The 26,069-nt window shown below is 43.0% G+C and overlaps 1 protein-coding gene across 11 annotated transcripts in view; it reads left to right on the top strand.

The window, feature by feature from the left end:
• LOC122997539 (homeobox protein Meis1) overlaps positions 1-26,069 on the top strand; it is a 165,933-nt gene that overhangs the window by 98,962 nt on the left and 40,902 nt on the right. For all 11 annotated transcript variants that reach the window (XM_044373743.1, XM_044373742.1, XM_044373744.1 and 8 more), the window contains one exon: positions 22,622-22,767. In XM_044373743.1, coding sequence (XP_044229678.1) covers positions 22,622-22,767 — 146 coding nt within the window. The remainder of the gene's footprint in view (positions 1-22,621; positions 22,768-26,069) is intronic.

The raw sequence follows: 26,069 nt of genomic DNA, 5'->3' as shown, positions 1-26,069 counted from the left end.
CACAAACACACACACTCTCTCTCTCTCTCTCTCTCTCTCTCTCTCTCTCTCTCGCACTCTATCACATTCTGTTTGTCTTGCTTTCTCACTCAGTAATGCTCTCTCTAGCAAAGAAACAGTGAGGAGCTGAGGGACTAAGAGGTGAGACATTAGTTGAGGTAAAATAAAAGATAGACAGACGATATGGAAGAGGAATCCAGACTGATAAAAATAGAGTCAAATTACAGGGAAACAGGGGAAGACAAAGCAACATTGTGTGTGTTTGTGTGTGCACGCCTCTACCTTTGATGACTAATGGTCTTGGGCAGCCAGGCACGATCTGATTGGTCACTCTAATGAGCGTGGTCTGTGCCGAGTTTGGGCTCCTGCTTCTGTGACCTTTGCCCTCTATTGACCAAACTGACACTTCATTTTTCACATCTTTCCAATTATAGGCCCACTCCTTATGTTGGCCCGCCTCCTCTCTCTCTCTCTCTCTCTCTCTCTCTCACTCTCTACCATCATCTCTCTCTCTCCCTCCCTCTGCCATCATCTCTCTCTATCTCCTCATATCTCACTCTCTCTCCTCCGACTCTCCCCGGGTTATTGTAGGTTTCTGTTTGTTGTGGAAGTTCATTAGAGGGTAAAATGTGGGTTAGTGTGTGTGTGTGTATGAATGTGCACATTCTGCATGTGTCAGTTTAATGAATGAAGCGCTTTGATTCGTGTTACAGGAGAGTTGGGAGCTAAACATGATGCGTGCATGTTGGTATCTGCAACTCCTGAAACACATCTGCTAAATTAGGTAAATGTAAGACTGTACAAAGTGGCTGTGATAGCTTTATTATCTGTAAACACAGCTGGATTTACTGCCACTTTATTAATTCACTGTTGTTATAGTTTCATAACTTTAATGAACTTATATTTCCACTTGCACTATGGCCAAAGGTAAAATCTGTTGGAAAGCCTTAACAGAAGAGTGCAGGCAGCATGTTTATACCCATGGATTTGGAGTGAGAGTTTCTGATCTGTCCACATACATTTGGCCATGTCGTGTATTTTTCTTAATTTAGGCTTTTAAAACTAGGTAGCAATAAACATTTCTTTCAACCTCTTTCTGAAACTTGCAGATGCATTGATGTCTGTATATGTGTGTGTGATTGCTTTGTTTATGTGGGTGCACACACACATACACACACACACATCAGGACACAGTGACAACAGCAAATACCGGGGGACATCTTGGACTGGTTTCAGGTTTATATGGGTTAAGAGCTATCACTGCCACGTCATATCGGCTCTGGCAAATTGTGTGTCAGTCACTTGGTAATCCCAGTAAGCTGGTTATTTATCTGTTTGGCACTTTGCTCGCTCTCTCCCCGACAGCTTCACCCCGCCGTCTCTCCTCCCTCTCTCTCTCTCTCTCTAGCTCTTTCATCTTTGCATCCTCCCTGTCTTCTCCTGTTTTCCCTTGTCTCCCACCTACTCTTTGCATCTCTCTCTTTCATTTCGCTCTCAGTCGGTTTCTCTCTCCTTATGTATCCCCGTGCTTTTCTCTCTCCTCCCCCCTTTTTTTTTTTTTTTTTTTTACTTCCATGCCTCCCACTCACTCTAAAACACTACCTTTGTTTATCCTCCTTTTCCCTTTCTCACCTCTCTTTGTTCCTTTTACTCTCTCCATCTTGCTCTCACTGTTCTTCCTCCTCCTTTTACCCTCTTTATGTGTTTATGTCATCTTTGTCTCTCTGCTATTCTTGCACTCTTTCCACTTCCCACTTTATCATCTCTTTTTTTCCTCTTCTCTCTCATCTTTCTTTCTCAGTTGGACTTCTTTATTTCTCTCTATCTTCACCCCTCCTCCTGCTCTTTCTTTCTCTCTCACCCTCTTTTCTTATTTCCCTTTCTCTCTAACGATTTCTTCATGTTTTCTCTTGTATTTTCCCCAACCACTTTCTCTCTTCTACCTTTCACAGATTGCTTTCTCACTGACCTTTCCCTCTCTGTCTCTCTCTTCCACTTTCTTCATTTTCTTCCCCTCTGCCTGTAGAGCCGCCCGGCTAATGTCTATCTTTCTCGCCTTTACCCATTCTCCCTCTCATCCATCCTTCAATCCACCCCCTGCACTCCTTCTCCTCAGTCTATCAATCCACCCTCTTACTCTCTTTCTACACCTCCTCTTGCGCTCAATCTTTCCTCTAATTCCTCCCAGCTTGTCTCACCATCGTCCTGCTCTGTGTTTGCCCCCTTCTTCCCTCCCATCCTCCCCCTCCAGCAGAGCGAAACAGCTCAGAGGAAGGATGCTGGATGGTCGAGGGCCTTTAACTAGTGAACTCCAGTCTCCTCGCTCTCAGCCTTTTTTCTGAGGCTATTCCTGAGACAAACACATGCTCCGTTCTGCCCTCTTCTCTGAACGGTTCACTGCCCACTGGTATAAAAAATCCTCATGCCTACCCGGAAACGTAGCACTCACTCACACTCTCAAATCCAAGAGCTGCAGGAATTGTTAGGAGGTCTCCGCGTTATGTAAGATCAGAGATCTCCTTGTGCATGTTGTTGAACCCGTTTGCAAGAGAAGATACTCTTTCCAATGCAAATTCATAACATGATAATGTCTTTTTTTTTAAAGTCACATATTTAATGATAAACCTCAGACCTTTTATTCATCAGCAGATGTTTTGCAGTGCTTTGTCAGTGTCACAGTGACAGTGAGAGCAATTTAAAAAATTACTTTTTTAAATTTTGCATGTGGTGACAATACTCATGCTGAGTTCTTAGTTATGGGTGTTTATGCTTTGACCACAATGCCGATGGTATTTTTCAGTACTAAATTCCATTGGCATTCAGAAAAAAACAAATGGAGGGAGGATCACATTTGCTTCACACATGTCATTAAAATCGGTCCTGGGTGTCTCCTCTCTCCCTAAAGAGCAGACAAAGAAGAAAGCCTCTTATTTTTCTCCTCCTTTTCTCTGGGAGATCTTTGTAAACATCCAGCAAGCTTCGACAGGGAGAGTCGGAGAGCGGCCCTGTAGTTAATTAGTCCCACTCTATTAGCCCAGCTGTTTGCTAGCTAGCTTCCTGCCAACAGGCCCCTTTGTTTAATACCCAGAAGCCCTCTGGAGAAACCTCATTGTAGCTGTTGTGCCTTGGATCATGCTTTTCTGTGAACAGTAATGCTTGAAGGGCAGAGGGAAAGCTAACAGATCATATATGCCTGCGATGGAAGGGGGTCCCTCACGGACATGACCGGGCTGTCTCTTTTTCTCCCAGTATAAAGTACTCCTCTTTGCCTGTGTGAATTTGTAAGGACACCCCTTGGCTTCTCCGAGGGCCTGGCGTGCGAGGGAAACAGAATAACATTCAGGCACTGAATCGGGCAGCTGCATGTGAGTCGAGCAGAGGAGCGGAGCAAAGTGTTTGCTCTGTTTTTGAAAGCTACAGGGTTTCCCTCTCCGCTTGTCAGAAACATCCAGGGAGTGAGGCGATGACTGGCGATATTAGATATGTATCACCAATTACCCAGACCGTTTGTAAAGAGTACAGTGCGCCGCGCCAAGGCAAATAGCTCCCTGTAAGGCTATGTGTTATTGTCTGCATACATTTCTAGTGTCTGAGTAGTGGCTTGAGATTTCTGGTTGTTGGTCGGATATCTAGCTCCAAGGCTTTTTTTTTTTTTTTTTTGGCTGGTGTAGCTGCAAGAATGCTGAACACTAAATTTATGCTGATATTTGCTATTTGGCGGACCTAAATGTGCATATGTGTAAGTCTTATATGTTAATTTTTCCTTGTCCTGGACTAATCTCCTGCATTGCACTTGATAATTAGAGTGAATTCCACTTTGATGTGAGACTGAATGAAAACAAGCCCTGTAACAAATGGAAGAAAACAAATAAGCTCAGGAAGTCACTGTAAAGTATCACTCAAATGCAAAGACCTGTGGTAATGGTTGAAAAGGAAATCTTTGCCCCGAACGGTTGCCAGTTCGAATTGCAGCTGGGATCATCTTGGTGGAGGATGTGGCACTTGGCTTCCCTCGTCTCCAGGATGTGGCTCTAAAAGACATTTGGATAGTCAGCTTTCCTGGTTTAATATGTATTTTAATATCATGTCTTGACACAGCATCATCCCGTTCATTCTGAATCACTGTATAAAACCTCCATCGGCTGTGAATTCTCATCGATCAGGCTAGAATATTCCCGATGTTGTGATCCATCCATCCACCCTCCGACTTCTGTGCCCTCCAACAAGGTCAGGCCACAGAGGAGCTGTTGCTTTCTGGCTCCTCATTGGCCTGTCTCCAGGGCTGGGGCGGGCAAACTGGGACATGGACAGGGGTGCCAGGCAATCAGAAGCCAGATTTGGCTCGTCCAATCACTTGGCTTCACGTGGCCCCCTCAAAGTCACCGATTAATTGGTCCGATTGTCCAGTAGACTGGAAGAGAGAACTGTGTGTGTCTCTCTGTATGTATCCCCCTCCCCGACTAGCTTTTCTCTCTCAGTAGCCTGTAGCTGCTCTTGAAAATTTTTCTGTGGAGGAGAATTAGATGCAATTTAATTAACAGGAACTGTAAAGACATAAAAACACGTATTGGTTGCATTGGCACGTATACAATGACAACTTTGAGAGTATGAATATACTCTTGCAGTTTAATTTCTTACAAAGCAGTTCGATTTAACGTTCAATTGAAAGGTTGGTGAAATTTCAGCTCGTAACCAGACACTAATATAAAATAAAGACATTTTCAAAAGCATTAATTTCTGCTTTTATCCAGCTATGCACATAACAAAAGCGTTAATTATTATTTTTTACATCCGCAAATAGAAAGATAGAAATTCAGAGAAACAGTACTCAGTTTTGCGTGCAGGTTGTCTAGACATTGTCTAGACGTTATTGAGGAAGATCCTCCGTCCGGTAATTGTCTTACTGGTGTCCAGCTTTCCTGGTAATCTCTTTAAATGTGAGGCTCTGTGGTATAGATAAAAGGTGTGCAGCTCCCTTGATTAGTCTGCAGTCTGTACTACTGGAGGTGTGTGCGTGTGTGTGTGTGTGTAAGTACAGTAGCTGGCAGATACAAACACGATTCTCTCCTTGATTTCCTCAGAGTGTGAACACGGGAAGAAAGAGAAAGAGAGAGAGAGAGGAAGCAGACAAAATGAAAGAAACGGAGCAAAATGAGGAGGAAAGGAGAGAATCTCGGAGTGAATGCTGTGAAAGCATTTTGGAGCAGCGTGTGTGTGTGTGTGTGTGTGTGAAAATTCTATAGTGAGTGAGGAAAAGAGAAAGAGAGAGAGCAGTTATCCCTGATGAGTGTGTTAAGTGCTGCTGAGTGTTGTTTGGGAGTCTATTGAGGCGTATACACCGGTGCTAGCAAACAGCAATATCTTCTCTGCCGGTTCAGAGGTGAAAGAGTAGCGGCCAGGCCAACTTAAACTTACGCTACGTCCCCTTGAGGGTTAAAGAAAAGTGTGTCCATGCATTAAAAAAACAACTGTTTAGTATCTGCAGGGTCACAGGAACATAAACCTAACTTTCTGTTCACATGCTGTTTATGAAAATCAATATGTGAAAGCCATAAAGGGTAATTACACCTCAAAATACCTTGAGAAAACACCCCACAACAACTCACTGTTGCCGGTAGCAAAGTTTATTCAGGCTCAACTGGATTTACTGCATCTCAAACATTATTATCTGTGGTTACATGGGAAAAAGAGATGTTTGGCCTTTCAGTGTCCAATCACGACCTCGCTCTCCCAGATTCACTGAGATCTTTACGACCCCGCTCTATCACGGCGGTCGACGCATCAACTAACATGTAGCGACTCGCCTCCCGGAAAACGATAGCCCTCGATTACTTTTTATTGCCTCCTAGGCAATAACCAAACTCAGAGTGGCCTGAGTTTGCCCCTCTCGAAAAAGAGGAAATTGTATCAGGTTCTCACAGTGGGGGGCCAGTTTGCTTTTAGGATTAGGGCTGGTGTCACCCGGCCGCTGGGGTCATGTGGAAGAAAAGAGTCTAAAATATAGGTAAACAAAGTGACTTCCTACCCTCTTCAACCATCTCTATTGGCATCTTTCAAGCTCTCCTCTCCTCTCCTCTCCTCTCCTCTCCTCTCCTCTCCTCTCCTTTCACATGTGAAACCATCTTCTGCTTTGTCAATCAGGTCCACTAACTCATGTTTTATTGGCTTGAGTGAACATATCTTCTGTGGGAAGGTAATAGTCATAAAACAGTTTGATAAGGTGTCAGGGGCTATTTGACTGTTTGACTTTGGGATTTATGTGCTGTACGTGTTGCTGAGCATGTGTACACATCATCATGTGAGCCCTTATATTTGCACACGTCCGTGTCTTTATTTTCTCACATACGTCTGTGTCTCTGTCTCCTTTTTTTTTCTCGCCATGGCTTCTAATCTCACTATGTGCTTGTTTTTCACTTTCTCTGATGATATTCAGAGGAATCGATTTACCCATCTCTCTCTGTTACTTTATAGCACTCCTGCATCCATTCTGTCTCTCTCTCTCTCTCTCTCCGTCTGTTGGTTACATGTGGGCATGTTTGCATGACCAAAGAAATGCAAAGTCTAGCCCAGACCATTACAATATGCCTTGTGTGCACAATTTACATGAAATACATATTCATTCGTGACATGCATGCACACGAAATAGCTCCTCTCTCCCTTTTTTCCCCTTATCTCTCATATGCTTTTACTCAACCTTTCTGCTCGCTTAGGATGTGTCCTGTTCAGAGAGCCTTTCAAATGAAAACATCGGTATCATTTATGTTGCTTATTTCTTACCAAGTTGCCTTTTATCTTCCTTATTTTACTCATAAATTCACTTGGATCAGACCATGTAGTTGACTGCAGTTCCAAGAAAGGGTACAACAGCCATTCATTTAAAAAAAAAAAAAAAGAGGTTCTACTTCATTTGCTCCAGTGAGGGAGTGCAAGCGGGAGGGAAATGTATCTTTAGCTCCCATGTTATAATTGTGGCACGCTAATGATGTAGACACATTCTCGCTGTTTGTTTACAGGAAGCGCTCTTCTTTAATTTGCGACTGGCGTGAATGCCAAATGCCTATATCTAATTACTGGTGTTTGCTAAAAGATACTATTTACACACACTTTTTGCCTTGTAGAGGTCTCTTGTGTTTCATGGTGGGGAGATTATGACAAGAAAGTTAAATGTGTAAACGTGGAATTTTTTTTTTTTTGATTTTTATCTGGAGCAGTTTTTTTTCTGTGTGTGTGTGTGTGTGTATGCAGGAAATGAAAATTAGGAACAGAGGAGTTATTTTCCACACATGATTTGTACATTTAAACATGAAGCTGTTTTCATTCAGTACCTCTAAATTCAAGATCTTGTTTGAAAAGTGTCAACCAAGGACTCAATTCAGGTTTATTTCTGTATGAAGCACCATAATTTGCATCGTTCTCGTGTAATCATCTCCAAAAAGAAGATGCCACTTTTGTCAAATTACTGGATATCTCCTTCTGGAATGCAATTCTTTAACTGTGATTTGCAAATGTAGACAAGTAACAAGTTTAAATGTGGTAATGCGCTTGTCATGCAAATGAATGGGATAAAAAAGTTTAAGCAGGCCCATTCACTTGTGAAATTATTTGCGTGTGTGTGTGTCTGTGGAAGATCTTGCCATGGGAAACTAGTCACAGCGTAGCATGGTGACAAATTGTCACCATTCTACGCTGTGACAAATTTTGCACTCTTCTTATTTTGTCTGCTTTCAATTCAGCTCCAAATTGCTGGAATTACACTGGGACACGCATGCAAGCTCTCACAGACAGAAAATCATCCCTTGAAGAGGAGCTGAGCTCAGGACCCAGGAGGCCCCTGATCAGAGAGATGTTAACTTTTCAGGGAAGACCCTGATCCACCTCTGCTAGTGGATGACAGGAGTCTGGGGCCAGATGAGCTTTTTCCGCCTGTTTATGCATTTCACTTTTCAAAAATTAAACCACTTTTTTTATAGAGTTATCAATTTTAGATGAATATGAAAGAGACATACTTTGGGCATTCGCTTGTACGGTGGGAGAATGAGAGAGAGAGGAGGAATGGAGGAGGCAGGAGGGGGAGAGCAAACAGACAGAGTATTAGCACTTTGTTCAGTGGAGAAGCATTGTTTGGCCCCTTGGCACACACAACGAACACACACACAAACAAGCAACTCACTTAAACACACACACATGCACAGAGCAGCAACGTTTATTTAAGCTTTTGATAAAGAGATTAGCCCCATCATCCTACGGTCTTAAGCTAGCCGAGGGGGTCCGTGTTCAGGAAATCCTGGCTTTCCTGACATACGGGCTTATAAGGGAACCTGGCTCTAGCAACACTTATATGATATTGATACAGTTCCTAATGGTCAGATTAACACAATTTGGTCTTAAAATGAAGGGCGGTTTTGCCAGGAAGGGTTATTTCTGCATGAGATTGAAAAAAAGGAGATGAAAATGAGACAGAGAGAGTTAGAAAGTTAGCAAGAGGGAGAAAAGGATGGAAACAGAAGGTAGAGGAGGCGGAGTAGTTATGCCAGCTGGGCTGTTTTTTTTTCTTTATTATTAGCCCTATCACAGTAGTTGGAGTCCAGCTTAAAGCTACAAACAGCAAAGTGCTAATTTTAGCCTCCAAAGAGGATAAGGATAAATAGCTTGCTGCCAGTTTGCCATATGGTCCCCTGCCGATTATATTGTGTCAGGAATATTTTCACCCCACCCCCACCTCAGCACACAAACATATACATACAATCACACTCACATATCTGTTGTTTCAGCGTTTACGAAGCTGGAAGATGGCTTTATCTCAACATGTAGATATGACTGAAGAGTTCATCTTCAAAAGGTTTTTAGAAGAACATATTTAGGACAAATTGTCTAGCCTCTAAATTTGCTTTACTGTCCCTCAAAGAGTCACTGAATTTGTTTTTATTTTGTGCTGTTAATCTCTTTTGTAAGAATAGAAAGATATGTCATAGTGAAACTGTAATTTTCAGACAGGAAATTGTAGTTGTGGCGGCGGCGGCCTCGACCAGCGGTCTTTTTTATCCACTATAGCTTCCAGCTGCAAGGTAACATTTGGCCTCCTCTGTAATCTCCTGCAACTTGGTTTATATTCTCACTTGTAAATGTGAGCCCCGTAGAAGAATAAAAATGAGTCTCCCTCTCCATCAACACACATGCATATGTTCACATGTAAATGCAACATGCACACGCACACACACACACACACACTCACAGCCACTCTCCATTATTCTCTCACTCTCTCTCCCTCAAATTGAAATAATTCAATTTATGGACACAGTTCCAGACCTCCCTGGCTAAGACCATTATGCATGGAGCCCCCCCTTTTCTAACAAAAGAACGGGAGAATTTACCAGCCGGCTCTCCAAACGACACTCGCACAAAGCCAATTTCATGCCAGGAAAACACCAGCAGAAGTGCCATTTTTGGTCAAAACCTGTATCCCTGCGGATTTTTTTTTTTTAAATCATTGAATATGGGTCAATGCCACTTTGATTTTTGTCAGGGTTCCCTTAGCTTCTAACATTCAAACCTGGCTTCTGCATATGTGCGCTCGCTTAATAGTGCAAGTGCAAATAATATCAGATCCCTTGTGTAGTTTTTTTTCTTGTATGATGTAGTCACAGATTTGATCCCTGCAATAATCAATGTGTCAATTTACAACCGTTTCTGCTGCTTCAGGTGACTCTGAACATCTACCTGTTCAAATATTCTGTTTCAGTCTAGGCAATAATGTCACTTCAAAGCCCGAAGATGTGAAATACCGTGTTTGAGGTGACTGGGCGCGTTGTGAGTCTGAGTAACCTTGGATGCGGGAGGTTGGAGGGTTGATTTTATGTGTGTCAACTGGGCCAAAGCTTGACCCAGGGCTGACCCAGACCAAACATGCTGCCTCCTGAGGCCCCCTCCCCTTGGTCCTTTTGACATGGATACCTGCTTTAGGGATTCAAGTGAGAGATAAAGACCTCAAGCTTTTTTAAGAGTTTAGAAAGAGAGAGAGGAAAGAGAAGCTAGATAACAAATACCTGTAGGTAAACACAAGAGCAGCAGGGTGGGCTGGAGGGCAGCAAGGGCGTTTACTTTGTGTGTTTGCAAAGCAACACAAGGCATGCCACTTGCGGTACACACACTCACACACATTTGGATGTAACCTGATCATCCCCTCTCGCTCCGAGCCAGTGAAACTCAAAGAGATGAGCAGGGACTGGGGGCAGAGATTCTCACTGGTGATAACCTTTGGAGTAAAGGCCTGAGTGGCAGTGTTAAACACACACACACAAACACACACATTGCATATATGAATTGTACACACAAGCTCCCATGGGTAGTCCCAGGTCTTTGTTCCGCTGAGGTTCTGTTTAGTGGTAGAGAGGTCATACTCTTACAGGAAGTCACCCTCAGAGAGGGCTGCCTCTTTTAGGAAGTGACTTGGTGGGACTGTGTGACGAGGGTGCCGGCGGCCACGGGGGGCATATCACTCCCGTCCACATGGGCCCATGGTCCACAGGAAGTAGGTCTGCTGTAAACCCACTCACTTCCTCTTCCTCTGCCCCTGTCCCGAAAGCCTTATCTGGGCTGCGTATGGGGAGGCTGATAGGACTACAAATCCCCCACATCCCCACAACACCACATCCTGTGCCTATCAAGGACACGCTGACAAGGAGGAGGAAGCGAGGATGCAACATTACTTTGGAGGCAGAATCTATAATGTTCATTTAATAGTCTTTAAAAAGGCATCCAATAAAAAAAAAAAAAAATTGCCACACACACTTGATCTGTTTACTCATTAAAAATCAGCTAAAACCCTGAAATGTAAATGGAAAAGCTCAACAACCAAAACTATTTAAAGAGAGTAGGTTGTCGCTCAGATAAGGACTTATCCTGTTTTCAAACCACCCCTTCAGTAACTTGAGCTTGTGGGTGCAGACTATATTTTACTCCTTCACGATACTAAAACCTTCTGTTATTCCAAAAAAAAACTTACTGGAAGCTAATGTGCTATTATTAGCTTGCAGGGCTGGCATGCCTGTATTATCTAACTACATACTGCAGTTTGGCTGGCTGGCGCCGATAGGTTAGCATGAGTGGGAAAATCCTTGTGTATTGTAAGTGTTTATCAGAAGCTGTGTCACTCAGATAGTTACCATGTGGAAAAATGCACACACGGACGAGTGCTGCACACGTTAGCTCTGAAAAATAAACTTCCTGGGAAACTTAATTTTGGTTAATGGAACCTACACCCCAAATATGAAGAAGTGATTACAGACAATTTGTTGGTACAAAAATTATACATTTTTACTTAAAGTCTCCCTCAACTCAAAATGTTTTTCTTCTAGTTCCTTCAGTTGAATGTTTAAGCGTCACTGTGCAGAATGATATATGTGCAGTTTGACACTGGAAAGCAGTTTTCACATTCATCTGCTGAAAGTAGAAAGTTTCTCTGAGCTCACTGAAAATCCACTTGTAAGGGGCGGACCTACAAGTATGATTTGTGACATCACAAATAGTTTGGAGCCAATCCTGATCCTATATTCAACTCACACAAGTGTGATATGGAAACTTGAAGCCTCCAGTGCACATACACCGAGAATAGACTTTACAGTGAAGTAGGAGAGATCTTCTGTGAAGTAATAAACTTTTGAAATGAAATATATTTGCATATTCATAGACTCTGGAATTTTTAATGAGGGAGAAGGAAGAGATATAATTTAAGGATTTTAACATGGTAATTACACTTTTTTTTGTGGAAAAACCATATCAGACGCACAATATTATTCCAAACAGAGTCTTTTTATATGTTTTAATACATGTCTGGAGGGGATCTTTAATTTTAGTTCATTAAACTGGTTGCTTTGATAGACTGGTTGAAATTAAACAAGTTAGTGCTGCAAGATATAATTTCACTAAATTTAACTCATCTAAAAGTGTGTGCACAGATCATTTGAAAGGATGTATTTTCAGTAAATTCATCTTGGCTAAAAATGTTACCTTGATGCTGTTGCTTAGTAGCGGGCTCCTGAGTGTCTTCGTGCAAAGAAAGATTAATTTATAGTCAGTTTAACTTGATTGACGAGGATATTTTGATAGCTTCTGAAAAGCCTTCCATGAGTAAATCTAGTTTTCTGGTGCTAAAAATATATTTTTCACCACATGTTAGTCCACAACAAAGTTAAAATAGGATGTTTTTCCTTTAGTTTAGCTGAAGGTTCCCTCTCTTTGTCCCATGTCTACATTGAAGGACTTTGGAACGCCCTTCAGCACATCAGCTGACTTTTGGAAAGGACCGCCGTGCCATTGTGCTGTTAAGTGCTCTTAGCTTTTGTTATAGTCCTTGTCCTCTACCATCCCTTCCCCCCTTCCCTTCTTCCATAGTCCATTTGACTCTCTCTCCCTCTCTCTCGCTCCCGTTCGCCGTGTGCTGGGTTTGACTCGAGCTCGGCGAGTCAAAGGTGTCAAAAGCCATCTGAGAGGCAGCGCAAGAGAGTGAGCGTTAAGAGTGAGAAAGCAGCAAAAGAGGCACGATTTCAGGAATCTTACCGTTGTGTGTGTGTGTGTGTGTGTGTTGGTGTGTAAGTGTAGTGTGAGGACTTCCCTTCACTGAGGCGAAGAATCCGTGGGCCCCCCTCACAAGTGCTCCCATTTGAACTGGCTCTGGCCTTCTATCTTCAGGTTAGAAAAAAAAGAAAAACGGCAACACAAAGGCAAGAGGGCAAAAATCAATAGTTACACAGCAAAAGTGCTCAACATGAAAGGGTGAATTCATCGCCCTACACTTTCATTTTAGCTTGTACCGTCTGTCTCTTTCTCCCTCATTCTTTCTCTCTCGACTGATCTGGAAGTGGGAATAAAAGGCAGTGTGTGTGTGTGTGTGTGTGTGTGTGTGTGTGTGTGTGTGTGTGTGTGTGTGTGTGTGTGTGTGTGTGTGTGTATCTGTGCGTGGGGGCATACTGCAGTTTAATGTCGTGCCGGTACCCCGCGCTTGAGGCAGTTTCCAGCGTGTCAGGCAGCCTGTGGTGATGACCCTTTACGGGAAAATGGCACAGAGAGAGCAGTCACATTTACACTGACATTTTTGCCATCACCTATGGCTATGTCAACAAGCCTGATCCCTCCCCCCCCCCCTCACAGCCAACAGTGGATGGGCCTCCACCATAACACACAGAAGCACAGGAACACATTCACAAAGAGAAAATGACCGCAACAACACAGGTCTGATATTCACTATTTTCTAAAAGGTGACCTGATTAATCCACTACAGCTGCAATAATACATATTTATACCTGTCTAGTCTGATTAAGCATTTAGTCTATAAAATGTCAACAGTAAGAAATACCCAGCTCAATTTCCTACAGCCCAAGGTGTCTAACTCTTGCATGTGCAGCTGTACACATGTGCACACATGTTCATATGACACTAATGGAGAAGCAAATGTCTGCTTACTGGAGCAAAAGCCCTATATCTCTCTCCCTAAACCTCAAGCTTTGAGGAACACTTTTAATTAACTCCTTAATATGCTCAGTTTTTTTTTTCTTTTACTGTTGTTAGTTAAACACATTCCCTGTCACTGGCTTTCTGATCTCCTCCTCATCAGATCACCCCAAATGAAATAATTGCTCCAAACTTGGCTCAGATTTTCACAACAAGAAGTCTCCAGTGTGCTTTAATTACAAATAACCCTTGTAAATGACTCACCAGTTACTGTCATTATTGAATCTGTCAGTGCTGATCCACAAAACTGTCATCATTCAAAGTAACCTGCTTTGTTATTGCGTAGCACCCATTATTTACTGTAATTACTTCAATAGAATTGTCTTTGATTACAGGAAGCAATTACTTAGGTCTCCCCTGATTGTTTACCTGGCAAGCCCTGTTTTCCTTTCTCTTGTAATAATGACAACTTTATCTGTCTACCTAATCTTTCTGTTCATTATGCTGTAGCTGCTGTATGTTCTACAAAGATTAATCTACGCTTCAGAATCACATGATCCAAATGCGTTGGCGGAAGTTTTGAGCAAAAGATCTGAAAATAGTGGAGTTTCTATCTGGCAAAGGCAGGAAGGGAAGTCTAGACTAGCCATATTGTTTTGTCGACAGCGCATGTCATTATCCGCAGAATAGTCGAGGGGATTTCTCTCTGTCTCTCCTCCTCCTCGGGAATAAAAGGGAGGCGAAACAGCATTGGTCACAGAGAGTGTTTTGTATTGAAGTGTGTGTGTGTGTGTGTGTGTGTCAGTGTGTGTGTGTGTGTGTATGTTGGTTTAGTATACTTTAGTAGTCATTATTGGAAAGTTGCCTTATTGAAAGATCCTAGGAAAAGGGTGCATGTGAGTGTGTTCAAGTTTGTGTCTGTTTTCGGTGCTTTAAAAGGAGAGACGCTTTTGAAAATGTGCCCCTACTTGGGAATTGCGTTGCGAGGAATTCCTGCATGTTCAGAATATTTGGAGATGGGAGGGGCCTCCAGAGCCATGCAAAGGGAACCCCCCACTGCCTGCTACCCTCCTGCACCCCCCCACCCCCCTCTCCAAGTCTAGAGCTTATGAATGGCCTGAATACAATAAACGCCACTTTTTTCTTTTCTCCCTCCCTCTTGCGAGCCCTTCTTTACCCCTCTGAGGATTTCTGGGAATGTAATGTGTGTCTATGTGTGCGAGGGTGCGTGTGCTTGTGTGTGAGTGCCAGAAAGAAAGATTGAGAGGGAGAGCACTTTAGTGAATATACACCAGCATGTGTGTGTGCTTTGTGTATCATGTTTTGTGTGTGTATGTGTGTGTGTGTGTGTATGAATTTCTCGCCTGCCAATATGAGATGTGTGTATCCCATGTGGAACAGGATAGCAGGCCCCTGAGGCCTGGGCCTTGCCTGGGCAGCCAACCCAGGGTCATGTGAGCTTTCTGGGGTGTGAAACTCTAGGAGTGGCCCATGAGAGATCAGCTCCAGGTCACTCGCACTCACAGTGAAAGACACACTCTCTCTCTTTCTTGCAACAAATTGCCCATAGACTAAATGCACTGTCATAAACTCAAAAGACCTGTCTCCACTCTTTCTCCCTCTCAGTCCATCCACGGCCTATAAAACCTTGCAAAAACATCTCACTGTATCCTCCAAAAACGTTTGGCCATCTGTGAACGATTCCTCACACAGGATCCCACTCATGACATCTGGCACAAAGCTAATATTCATAACCTTATTCCTCATCTCGGCAGTGCTCCTATGAAGAGAAAAAAAAAAGATTAGAAAGCTAAATGTCATAATTCTCTCATGTTGCGCTAGAAGCGACGTGCCTGACATGATCGCTGTTCGCAGATGACTGACTGGTGAATCCGTAGCTGTTAATCCGCCAGGCAGCAGAAAAATGGCTGACACCTTGGAATGGCACATGTGCCCGCACAGAGGGGGCAGGTAGTACCAATCGCTGTGAGATGGTTCATAATCAGATCATAACAGATTAGCCTAGATACTGCTTGATAATGTCAGGGTATGCCTTGAGACAGAGAGATGTATGGAAGTGATCAACACACAGGAGAGGGAGACGAACAGACAGAAGAGAGGAAGCGTCATTAGTGTGCAGTAGTTAAAGAGGTAGATCGAAAACGTCAACACTGAGGATAATGAACGATGTTAAGCCGGTTTTACCTCAGTTTTAGCCAGATTTTATAAGTGAAATATCATTTGCTGCTGTTTGACTTACAAAACTTCAAACCTACAGTGAAGAAAGATAACAATGCCTGTGCAAATATCCTCCATCCCAACCCCACACTCCAGCAGACAGAGAGACAGAGAGACAGAGAGAGAGAGAGAGAGAGAGAGAGAGCGAGAGAGAGGAGAAAGAAAAGTAATGAAGTAGGAAGGAGGGCAAGGCAGGAATGAAACATGAAGTAGCGGAAAAGGCTTAAATAAAAGCCACCCAAGCTGAATGAGCATAGAAATAAGTGTCTGTTTAGCTAATGCTAACGAAGCTAGTGGAAATGCATGGCGAAAGCTAACCTAGTTTTTACGTCATTAACTGTTTGTTCACGGTGTGTGTGTGTGTGTGTGTGTTTGTGTGTAAGAGTGTATACAGCATGTGAGGGGATTGATAAAATATTCCTTCCCTCGGTTGGCCCCGGGGCATTTCAACTGCCCCTGGCTCCTTCCAGTCACTGGCCTGCTCCCTAATTGCTACACACACACACATACACATACACACACATGCACACTCGCGTGCACACATGCACACACACACGTACGACATTCAGAGCTTCTGTGGCTGGAAACACATGCATAAAGAAATACAGAGATAGACGCACACATACAGACGAATGCACATCCATGCATGCATGCATTCTTCACACACGAACTTGCACCCCCACCGTCCTGCATTGATTCACCCCTTCCCTCCCAGCCCCTCCTCCAACTAGTTGCAAAGACATTGTCATGGCCGATCAGTGGGCCATGCCCAGAGTTGTGCCTGTGGCTTTTCCTCATGGGGAGACTGGAGCTTGCTAGCCTGGCCGCTTCACACTGTATGTATGCAGCTCAGGCTTACAGGCTGCTGATGCTCTTAATGAGCCTGGCAGCCTGTCTATGGACAAGAGTGACTGACTGGTTCATTGGCTGACTGGCTTATGAGCTGCCTCACTGGCTGATTGACTGATGGGCTAACCAGGTGACTGACAAGGTGACTTGTTGGCTTTATAGACTGACTAGCTTACTGGCTTACTAGATAGGATGTTAGTTGACGAGAAGACAACTGACTGATGCGGTTATCGGTTTTCCAACCCAGTTTAGATGAAACCACACCCACTTCCATATGGTGATAGGCTCGATGGTTCGATGAAAGCCGTGTTCATGCGGGTCCCGCGAAATATGACCGCTACAGTAGCTTGGAAAACAGCGATATGGGGCACTGGATTTGATGAATTTACTGTTTATCAGACCACAAATGAGACAAGAATTAGCTAGCAAGCGTGCTATTTTCTAACTATGGAATGTAGTCAGTTAATAAATTAATAAGGAAATACATAAATTAATAAGATGTTTAGAATGGTGTGTGTGTGAGAGAGAGCTGAGCCGAGCCCAGAAAAGAGTCCAGAAACGTTATATTAGTTGGTGCTGAGACTAACTCCCCCTTCTCAGACACACTTTGACCATTCTCACGCCATCACTGCTTTCCAAACACCAATCAGAGTAAACCAAATTATAACGCAATGTAAAGAAACCTATTCAGAACATTGGAAAGAAGAAACTAAAAGCCAACATAGATCAGAATATTATCTGGCCCTGAAAAGAAATTATGAATTGGCAGAATATCTCTTTACTGTCAGAGATAAAAAGCAGAGACAGATCCTAACCAAGTACAGGCTCAACGACCACAAATTGGAAATCAAAAAAGGAAAACACAAAAAATCATGGCAACCAAAAGAAAACAGAGTATGTGGCCACTGTTTGACAGGTGACATTGAGACAGTGATGCACTTCCTCCTACAATATAAAACATTCAATGAAATAAGTGAAATATTTACTTTAACGAGTTCAACTCTGTAATTTCAGATTTCAACGAGCTTAGTGACCTCTCAAAAATAAGAAATACTCCTTGGAGAAGGAGACAGGGCATATCTTTCTGCCTAATATGTATCAACATGCCACAATACACACACACACACACACACACAGATACACACAGACACACAAGACCTGACTGACTGAAAACAAAGTGGACAGAGAAGCTACATAATTAATTCATTAGCTAGGAACAATACTCGGCTATTAATGTTAACATAATAGCTACATGCTCATACCATACATTACCTCAGCTCTGTGTAACTGTGATCATCAGTCATCTTTGAAAAGCGCTATATTCTAAGCTACCGTAGCTGTCAAATTTTGTGGGACCTGTGTGAGCGCAGTTTCCATGGGATACAGACATTTCATCTAAATTGGGTCAGAAAAACAATAGACGCCTGACCGACCAACAGATTAGGTGACATGACTGAGGCCTAATTAAGTCACTTAAATCACAACTAAGTCACTTAGATTTTGAAATCGCTGCTTAAATATCTAGTGATCCACTTTAAAAACCACAAAAGAATACAAAAACATTTAAATCTGGTCTGTTGAGTACAAAACACTCGTGCTCCCTGTCTTATTTCCTGACATCGGTGTGCATCAGCGCTCCAGAAAAGCAGCAATTTTATCATATTTACTCCCCAGATTGGACATCCGAGCCACTTGACTACTTCTTCTGTCTCTATGGTGCTACATATAGTACTAAAGACAGCAAATAAGTTTTGCTAGAAATGTAATAATGGCTGAATTACGTTTTCTCTCAACATAATGAGAAAATGTTGTTAAATAACGTATTTTGGAAAGTTGCAAAAATGTTGGTACTGGATGTGAATGTTCAGTGACAACATAGTCCTTTTTTTTCCCCACCAAAATATCTGATCTTGCGGTACAATATCTGCTAATGGTAACTACAGTGAACTCCAGTGTGTCACACAATAGTTCTTTCCTCTCTTATCCATCATTTTCTCCTTCTCCATCATCATTCGTCAGTGGCTTGAGTTTCAGCGCCCTCTTTTTCTTTTATTCGCTCTCTCTCTTTCTCTTAACCATCCCTTTACCATTCATTTCTTCCCCTGTTCTTGCCTTCCCTCTGACTCACTCACAGGCTGAGGTAACACCGTTGACATTTCCCCAACATGGCTGCCAGACACAGCTTCAACACCTTTCCTGCTTCACCCTTCCTCAGTCTTTCTCTTTTCTCTCCTTCCACCTCCCACTCTTTCTTCGCTCGCTGGGGTTAAAGAAAAGCAGAAATTAGCCCCAGACCTCGCAGAGGTGATTGGTATCAAATTGCAGTGAAAATGGAAATGCCAATAAAATTGACGGCCCTTCCCCAGCCCTCCTCCTTCCTTTTCCCCTTCTAGGTAAAGTAAGTGCCTATGGGTCAGACTTAAGGAGAAGTATTGGGAAGGGAGAGGAAAGAAGGGAATATTGGGAGGGGTTAGAGTTTCCCTCTCCGACTTAAGGCTTTAAATATGGGTGACACGAATGGTCATACTCTGCCTACAATCTGTCGAATCAGGGTCATTATTGTCATTGAACATTTTGTGCAAATGTATTGAGAAGATCCTGTACGATAAATAGTGTTTCTATGTTCTTCTCACATGGTAGGAGACAGAAAAATGTGAGAAGAGATGTAACGCAGGCTGCCTCCCTCACATTATACATCATTTCACATTGCTGTATGCATCATTTTGGTTTGTACGAAATTATTGATTAGCTGGGGGTCTTTGGAGTGATTTTGATAGTCTGTAGGGTCATTATTAAGGGTTTTGAAAATTATAGTTGCTGCTTGCATTAACAATTTATTCGCCATAAATCAATAGTTAAGACGTAGTACTGTAAATGTGGCTGATATAGTGCAGTATAATACTGTGCTATATGGGGCATTGGTGGCCTAAAGGTTAGACTGCAGGCTTGTGACTGGAAGATTACTGGTTCGATTACCGGACTGGAAAGAGCACTTGAAAAGGAGAGAATTGCTCTTAGTGATACTTTCTTGTTAAATAAAAGTTCAATTAAAAAAATATGTAAGACATACAGTAGTATATAATAAAGTTCCACATGATACAATGTTAAGAAGAAGTCTTAATGATCAAAGTGGGTTCAGTTTAGATGGGCTGTTGTGATTTAACAGTAGCGAGGGAGCGCAGGCAACAATCATGCAGTTTCTCGTGACAGTTTTTTACTCATTCTGTTCTTTCTCTGCTCCCATTGTTGTTTCCTCTCTCCTGTTTCCCCCCTTTTCTCCTTCCCCTTCTCTCCATGCTTCTCACGATTTCTCACCTCTTCCTGAGCCCTCCTGCTCGCCCACTTTCTCCCATTTGCTCACTTGCATGCATACTCGCTCACTCGCTCACTCACTCACTCTGAGCTGGTACTCCAGCCGTTTGCTTCTGTTTTCCCAACTCGCATGGGACAAGCCCCTAGGTTTGTTATTGTAGGCTTTGCTGAACATGAGCCGGTCTTTACAACGGATTGAAAGCATTTGCTTCCAATGAAAATCTGGTCTTAGATTACAAGGCTTCAGCTCGGCTCACCCCTCTTTTCCACCAGGCAGAGAGACGTAGAGGGAGACGGGGAAAGAGAGAGACAGAGGGGTGGGTGTATTTTAGCCCTGAAACAGTGGGCAGAAAAAAATCTCACTTGTTAAGCTCAGGCTGCATTTGTCCCGAGCTAATGATGTAACTGAAGCTTGCAATGTGAGTGTGGTTTTAGACAGAGAGAGGTCTGTGAGCTGGGTGGAAGGGCTACATTGTGTGTGTGTGTGTGTGTGTGTGTGTATGGGTGTGTTTGTATGAGTGTAATGCTGAAAGTTGGTTGATTAATCAATTAATGGATCAGTAAATCGACAACCATAATTGATTCATCCTTAAGCAAACATAAAGCTTCACCACTTCCTGCTCTCAGATGTGAGGATTTGCTGCTTTTTTTCTGTTTTATGTCCTTGTTAATTGAATATCTTTGGACTGTTAGTGGGGAGAAAAAGGAATTTAACAACATCACCTCAGGCTCTTAAAAAGTGATGACCGATTTTCACTATTTTCTGTTACTTTAAAGCCTCATTTGAATAATCCAAAAAATAATCAACAGATTAATTGTTAATGAAAATAATCCTTGCGTTTAATCCTTTATTCTTGCATGGTTGAGTGTAGATTGAAAGTGTGAGACTACATATACATTTACATTTCAAGCATTATCCAGCGACTTGGAGTAAACTGGCAGAAGTCACTGACTTGCTTAAAGGCACTTCAACCTGCCATGTGGCTATTGGCCGAATCCAACTTTTGAACTTTTTGGTGATGAAACCTACCTACCCAGCCCTGCCACCCAGCTTTACATGCATATGTGCATTATTAATGTGCAGTGGGTGGCATTTGCATCTGTATCGCACCATCTATGAAAAGCAAGTCCTTGTTTTATCCCTCCCCCCAACCTCCATAGCATCACCTCCACTTCCACACGAGGTTCATTAAAAAGCCTTCAATATGTGTGCATATGTATCTCCTTCTGCCAGAACAGTCGGAGAGAGAGTGAAAGCTAGCCAAGAGTGTTGTTGCGTATGGATCGTTGAGAGCTTCTCTCTCCTAATGGTGTATATAATTCAGGTGCCCTCCAGGCATGCTTTCAGGAATTCTTTTGCCTGAGGTAATGGGGAGCAAAGGCCTGGGTTTTAGGCCCTTGATTATTCCATTGATGTGGCAGGCTGGAAAAAAGTCATCTCCAACCGGATTAGCGCCAACATCCCCATTAATTATCGATGAATCGGGGTCTTAGGGTTTAGCTAGGTACTGGGTGACGCCTTCTGCAAGCTAGCGGTGCGCGGGCCCGCTCGAATGCAGTTATCTACTCCCACCACAGTGAAAAGACCTAGAAGCTTTAGAAGTGCTTTGTGTGTAATCAATAAATAACTGGATCCAATTCTGTGCACTGCTTTAGTGTTTTTATTTTTTCTTCTTTCCTTCCCCTCATTTCCAGTCAAGAGAGGCAGCATGGGACAAAAGTCAGTTATCAGCCACTGAAATTTCTTGCAGTGAGGAAAGGAGTGAGGGTGCCACTTGTTTACCTCGCCTCATGTTTCTTTTATGATTATCGTCTTCATTGAGGATGGCTTGCATTTTTGAATAATGATAATAACAATTAGGCTTTTCACAGCCACAGATGGGGAGAGCCTCTTTCTCTCCACCGGAGCTGTATAGAATGCGTACAGTAATTGGGTAGTTTTGAATATGTGCAGTGTGTGTGTATGTGTTTGTGTGTGTGTGTGTGTGTGTGTGTGAGTTCATGTTGTTGAGTCTGAAAGCAGAGAAAAGGCCAACGGAGTGCCTTCCTTTCACTTTTCCTCTCAGTGCTCAAATACTCTAAGCTGTCTCAGTGTTCCCCTTAGGTGAGGTTAACTGGCCTTAATAGAGCCTTATCGAAGCCCTACAGGTTGCTGTAAGCAGCCATGACGCCATTGTTATGAAAAGCAGCTAGCTTTGTTAGCGCTGTTTGTGCCTCTGACTTCCTTTTTTCCACCTATTTTCCTTTTATTTGCTGCCTTCCCCCTCCTCGCAACCTCCCCTTTTGTAGTGCCGTGTTACTCTTTCCACCTCAGGTAAAATGGCAGAATGCGCCGGGGCGACGCTTCAATAACTATTTTCCCCTCAGGATAATAAAGACTAAATCTCTCTGTCATTTTCAATTCTGCGCGGGCTTGGATGGGAGAGTGGGGAAATGCGACCTTACAAGTCCTTTGTGCTCCCCTTCTCCCTCTCTTTCTCACAGAAAGATCCGTGCGCTCGCTGTGTTTTCAAGTGGCGGGTGGAGAAAAATGAAAGGCAGGGTTATTTATAAATGTATTAAAAATGAATGCATTTATGAGGTGCTGTTTTCCAGCCATTCTCTGCTTGCCATTGTTGTGTCTCTATACCCCTCCGTCTGTGCATACAAAGCCCTCCAGAATTCCTTCGAAATCGTATTTATTCCCTTTGAACGCAGAGGCACAGCGAATGCAGGAAGTAAACAAACTGTGTGTCTGATCTCTGCTGTCTCTTCCTGTTTCCTTATCATGTGACAGGTGATGGCCTGGACAACAGCGTGGCTTCACCGAGCACAGGGGATGACGATGACCCAGATAAAGAAAAGAAACGCAACAAGAAGAGAGGGATCTTCCCTAAGGTGGCCACCAACATCATGAGAGCATGGCTCTTCCAGCACCTAACAGTGAGTTGAATGAAACAGCGTTTGTTCTCGATAGCTCTAAGTTTCACATCACGTGTGCAAAGTGAACCTCACTTCACAGCCACAGGCTTTCTTGCTCTTACACACACACATTTTCACACACATTTTCTATCTTTATAACTCTGCCGCTGTCTTATTTGACAACCAAACACTTGCGAACAAACGAACACACATCCTCAGACACTGACACACTCATTGACACTGACATGCACACCACCAGACCCCCCCCCCCCTCTTCTCCACAATGTATCCCGGTTCGTACGGTGAACACTTCAAAGACACAGGCCTGTGTAATCTGCCGGCAATCTCACCAGCCTGCGCTCTCGCTCCTCATCTGCTGAAACTGAATAAGGTTGAAGCCAAGGAGAGACGCCCCTGGCCATAGCTGCCGCAGATACATAGATGAACCTTATTAAAAACAAATCTGTCATTATTTAACAGATGCCTGGGATACTGAAAAGGCCTGTGGTTTTGCTTCATTTTCACCCGATTATAGCAGGGAATACCAATGCCGTTAGCACCAGCTGTCAGGATCACAAATTGTCTGAGAGAGAGAGAGTGGGAAAAAATGATTTTGACAAAGGAAGATGCCAATGTGATTGCTAAAGACATCAGTAAATATAATGTTGTGTTATTTAACACAGGTTTCTTTTGATTTCAAACACGATCTGTTCACCAGCCGCAGTTAGCATTGCGTGACATGATGCCAACATCTCTTAATACTTATCAAAGAGAGGAAGAGGATAATAAATAGAAGTGTGTACCCATGTTTAATTAAATAACAAGTTTACTGTAGTTTGTAGGACTACAGTAGCAAACAAAGTTTCCTTTCATAAAAATGATTGAAAACAGTCAAAAGAGCGCACAGCAGGAAGACGGGGGAAATATGAACTAGACGCTGACAGAACTTTAACTTACAAAAGTAAAAAGCAGCTTAAATGCAGTTTATGTGTAAAGCAGTCCAAAAAAGCTTTAAACTGTGACATCTAATGTATATTGTGTTTACACCGAGTCAGATTCCTGATTATAATTTAAATCTAGTGCTATGATAAGGAAATATGTTTCAAAACTAACTTCAACCATGCAGCCTTGCGTCACACAAATTCTGCCCATGTCAGGAGTTTGTGGAGAACACGATACAGTTTGGCTGAGTGGGTGTTGGTTTGGATTGCACAAGCCAACAGGGAGGATGCTGGGGAAAGTAATTTGGTTGTTGGATTATGGATATTGGATGGGCTCAACTTTTTTATTTATTTATTGTAGTCTGTCTTTGATGTTGATGTTCCGCATTGTACAGTGTCTTCCCCTGTTTCCGACGGTGGTAATAGCAAATTGGAGGAACTTTTTGTCTTGTGCACAGTGTAGTGTGGCGTGTAGGCTGAGATATACTGTATTTGTGTACATAGTATATATCTACACACTTACATCTCACAAGCCCTTTTAGACTTTTTGTTTCTCTTTGTGCTCTCCCCTTTCCATCTGACCCCCACCATACCTCCTTCACAAACCACCAGCTCTCCATCACCCCGCACACACACACACACACACACACACACACACACACAATCATCATCACACATACACACTAACCTCTCCTCCAACTCTTTGACCTCAACCCATACACCCCTGAAACCTTCGGGGCCACAGAGGAAAGGTGTTTGAAACATACACACATCCTGTCTGTGGAACTACAGTTCAGCACACACATTCAGTGAAACACACACACACACACACACACACACACACAGAGCAACACACCTACTGTGTCATATTACACCATGAGTTGGGCTTATGGGAGGCTTCTACACTGTTTGATCTCAAACAGTGGGAAGGATATAAGTGAGTGTCAAGGGAGCAAGGGAGAAGAGAAGAAGAAGCGGAGGAGAAGGCGAGGAGGTGAACAGGGGGATAAGGATGATCCATCAGCTTTTTTCTTCTCCTAGGCAAAAGAGAAAGAGGAACTAAAACATGCACTAATACAGGCACACAATGCCACATAGGGTATATTGCTATATGGCACAAAACAGAAAGAAGCTGCTGTTTTTGTCAGTGCAAACAGCTTTTAAAACTCTGAAGTAAACTGAAAGGTTGATGGAAAAATCACTTCCAATATGTTTATCTTTGTCAGAGAAGCCAAATAGAAATGAAACCCAGGCGCAGAGGTGCAGCATCGTCTTTGTTTATGGGAAATGTGGTCTTAATTTTGAGAAACACTGGCATTAACAATACCACTGGTGTCAGATAAATGCTTGCAGTTGTCTCATTTGTTTACCCTAATCATTCTTCAGTGTCACCATTAATTCAATCACCATATGTCGGTATAAATGCCACACATACTGTAGCACCTCCAATGTAAAAACATTTACAGTATCTCTTACACTGGCAGTATGTTTCTCTGCCTCTGCTGGTACGAACATAAGCACGGGCAGCTGATCCAGGCTCATCCACAGCATCATCAGCTGGCCTGCCTTTGTTTCACAGAGGGATGCAGGATGTGAGTCTGGCCTCTTAGAGATAGACACAATGCCAATTAGACACACACAGATGCATGGATGCACACACGTATGCACACACAAACTCGTAGCAGAGGGCTTTGGCACCACACAAACCTAAGAAACTGAGTAAGGATCCCATTATTTCTCAAACATAATACATATTCAACAATGTGACCCTAATGCAGAGATAATTGGACAGAAACAGTAAAATAGAATAGAGCAAATTCAAGTAGAAGTCTGGATACCCATCTTGGTGTATTTTGTGTTATTCGCCCTCACACTTAGACCCTCAGGGGAGTTCCTATTGTACCGAAGCGGAAGGGGAAGGTGGGTGGCAAACTGAGGCTGCGAGTGCACCACCAGGGTAGGTGGTAGGTTGCATTCATACAGCTGTTTTTTTAGGGTTCTTTTGAAGACATTTCTGCATATCCATCAAGGATGCAAATTGCCAGCGTCTTGTTCTGGCAGGGAAAGGGAAAACATTTTAAAGCAGGGGATTCCATTTTTTTTCTTGGACACCAGCTGTCCAACTGAAAAACTTCTGATTATGAGTGCCAGGGTCAGAGCTACAGTGCCAAGGGTGTTATAGAATATTACAATTTGCTTAGAGTGACAATGTAAAAAAGGAGAAGTAATAGGTAAAGAAATGGGTATTGGAAAGAAAGGTTAAACGGAGCTTCTATCAGCTGTGTGATGGATAGAGTGACAGATAGAGAAGTGGTATTGAATTTTTGACGATGACAACAGTCACAGCTCGCTGAGTTCACTTCAACACGCCCAATGAGCTCA

This window comes from Thunnus albacares, chromosome 14 (assembly GCF_914725855.1).
Source record: "Thunnus albacares chromosome 14, fThuAlb1.1, whole genome shotgun sequence".
NCBI classification, from domain to species: domain Eukaryota; kingdom Metazoa; phylum Chordata; class Actinopteri; order Scombriformes; family Scombridae; genus Thunnus; species Thunnus albacares.
This window is presented reverse-complemented; position numbering and strand designations above follow the sequence as displayed.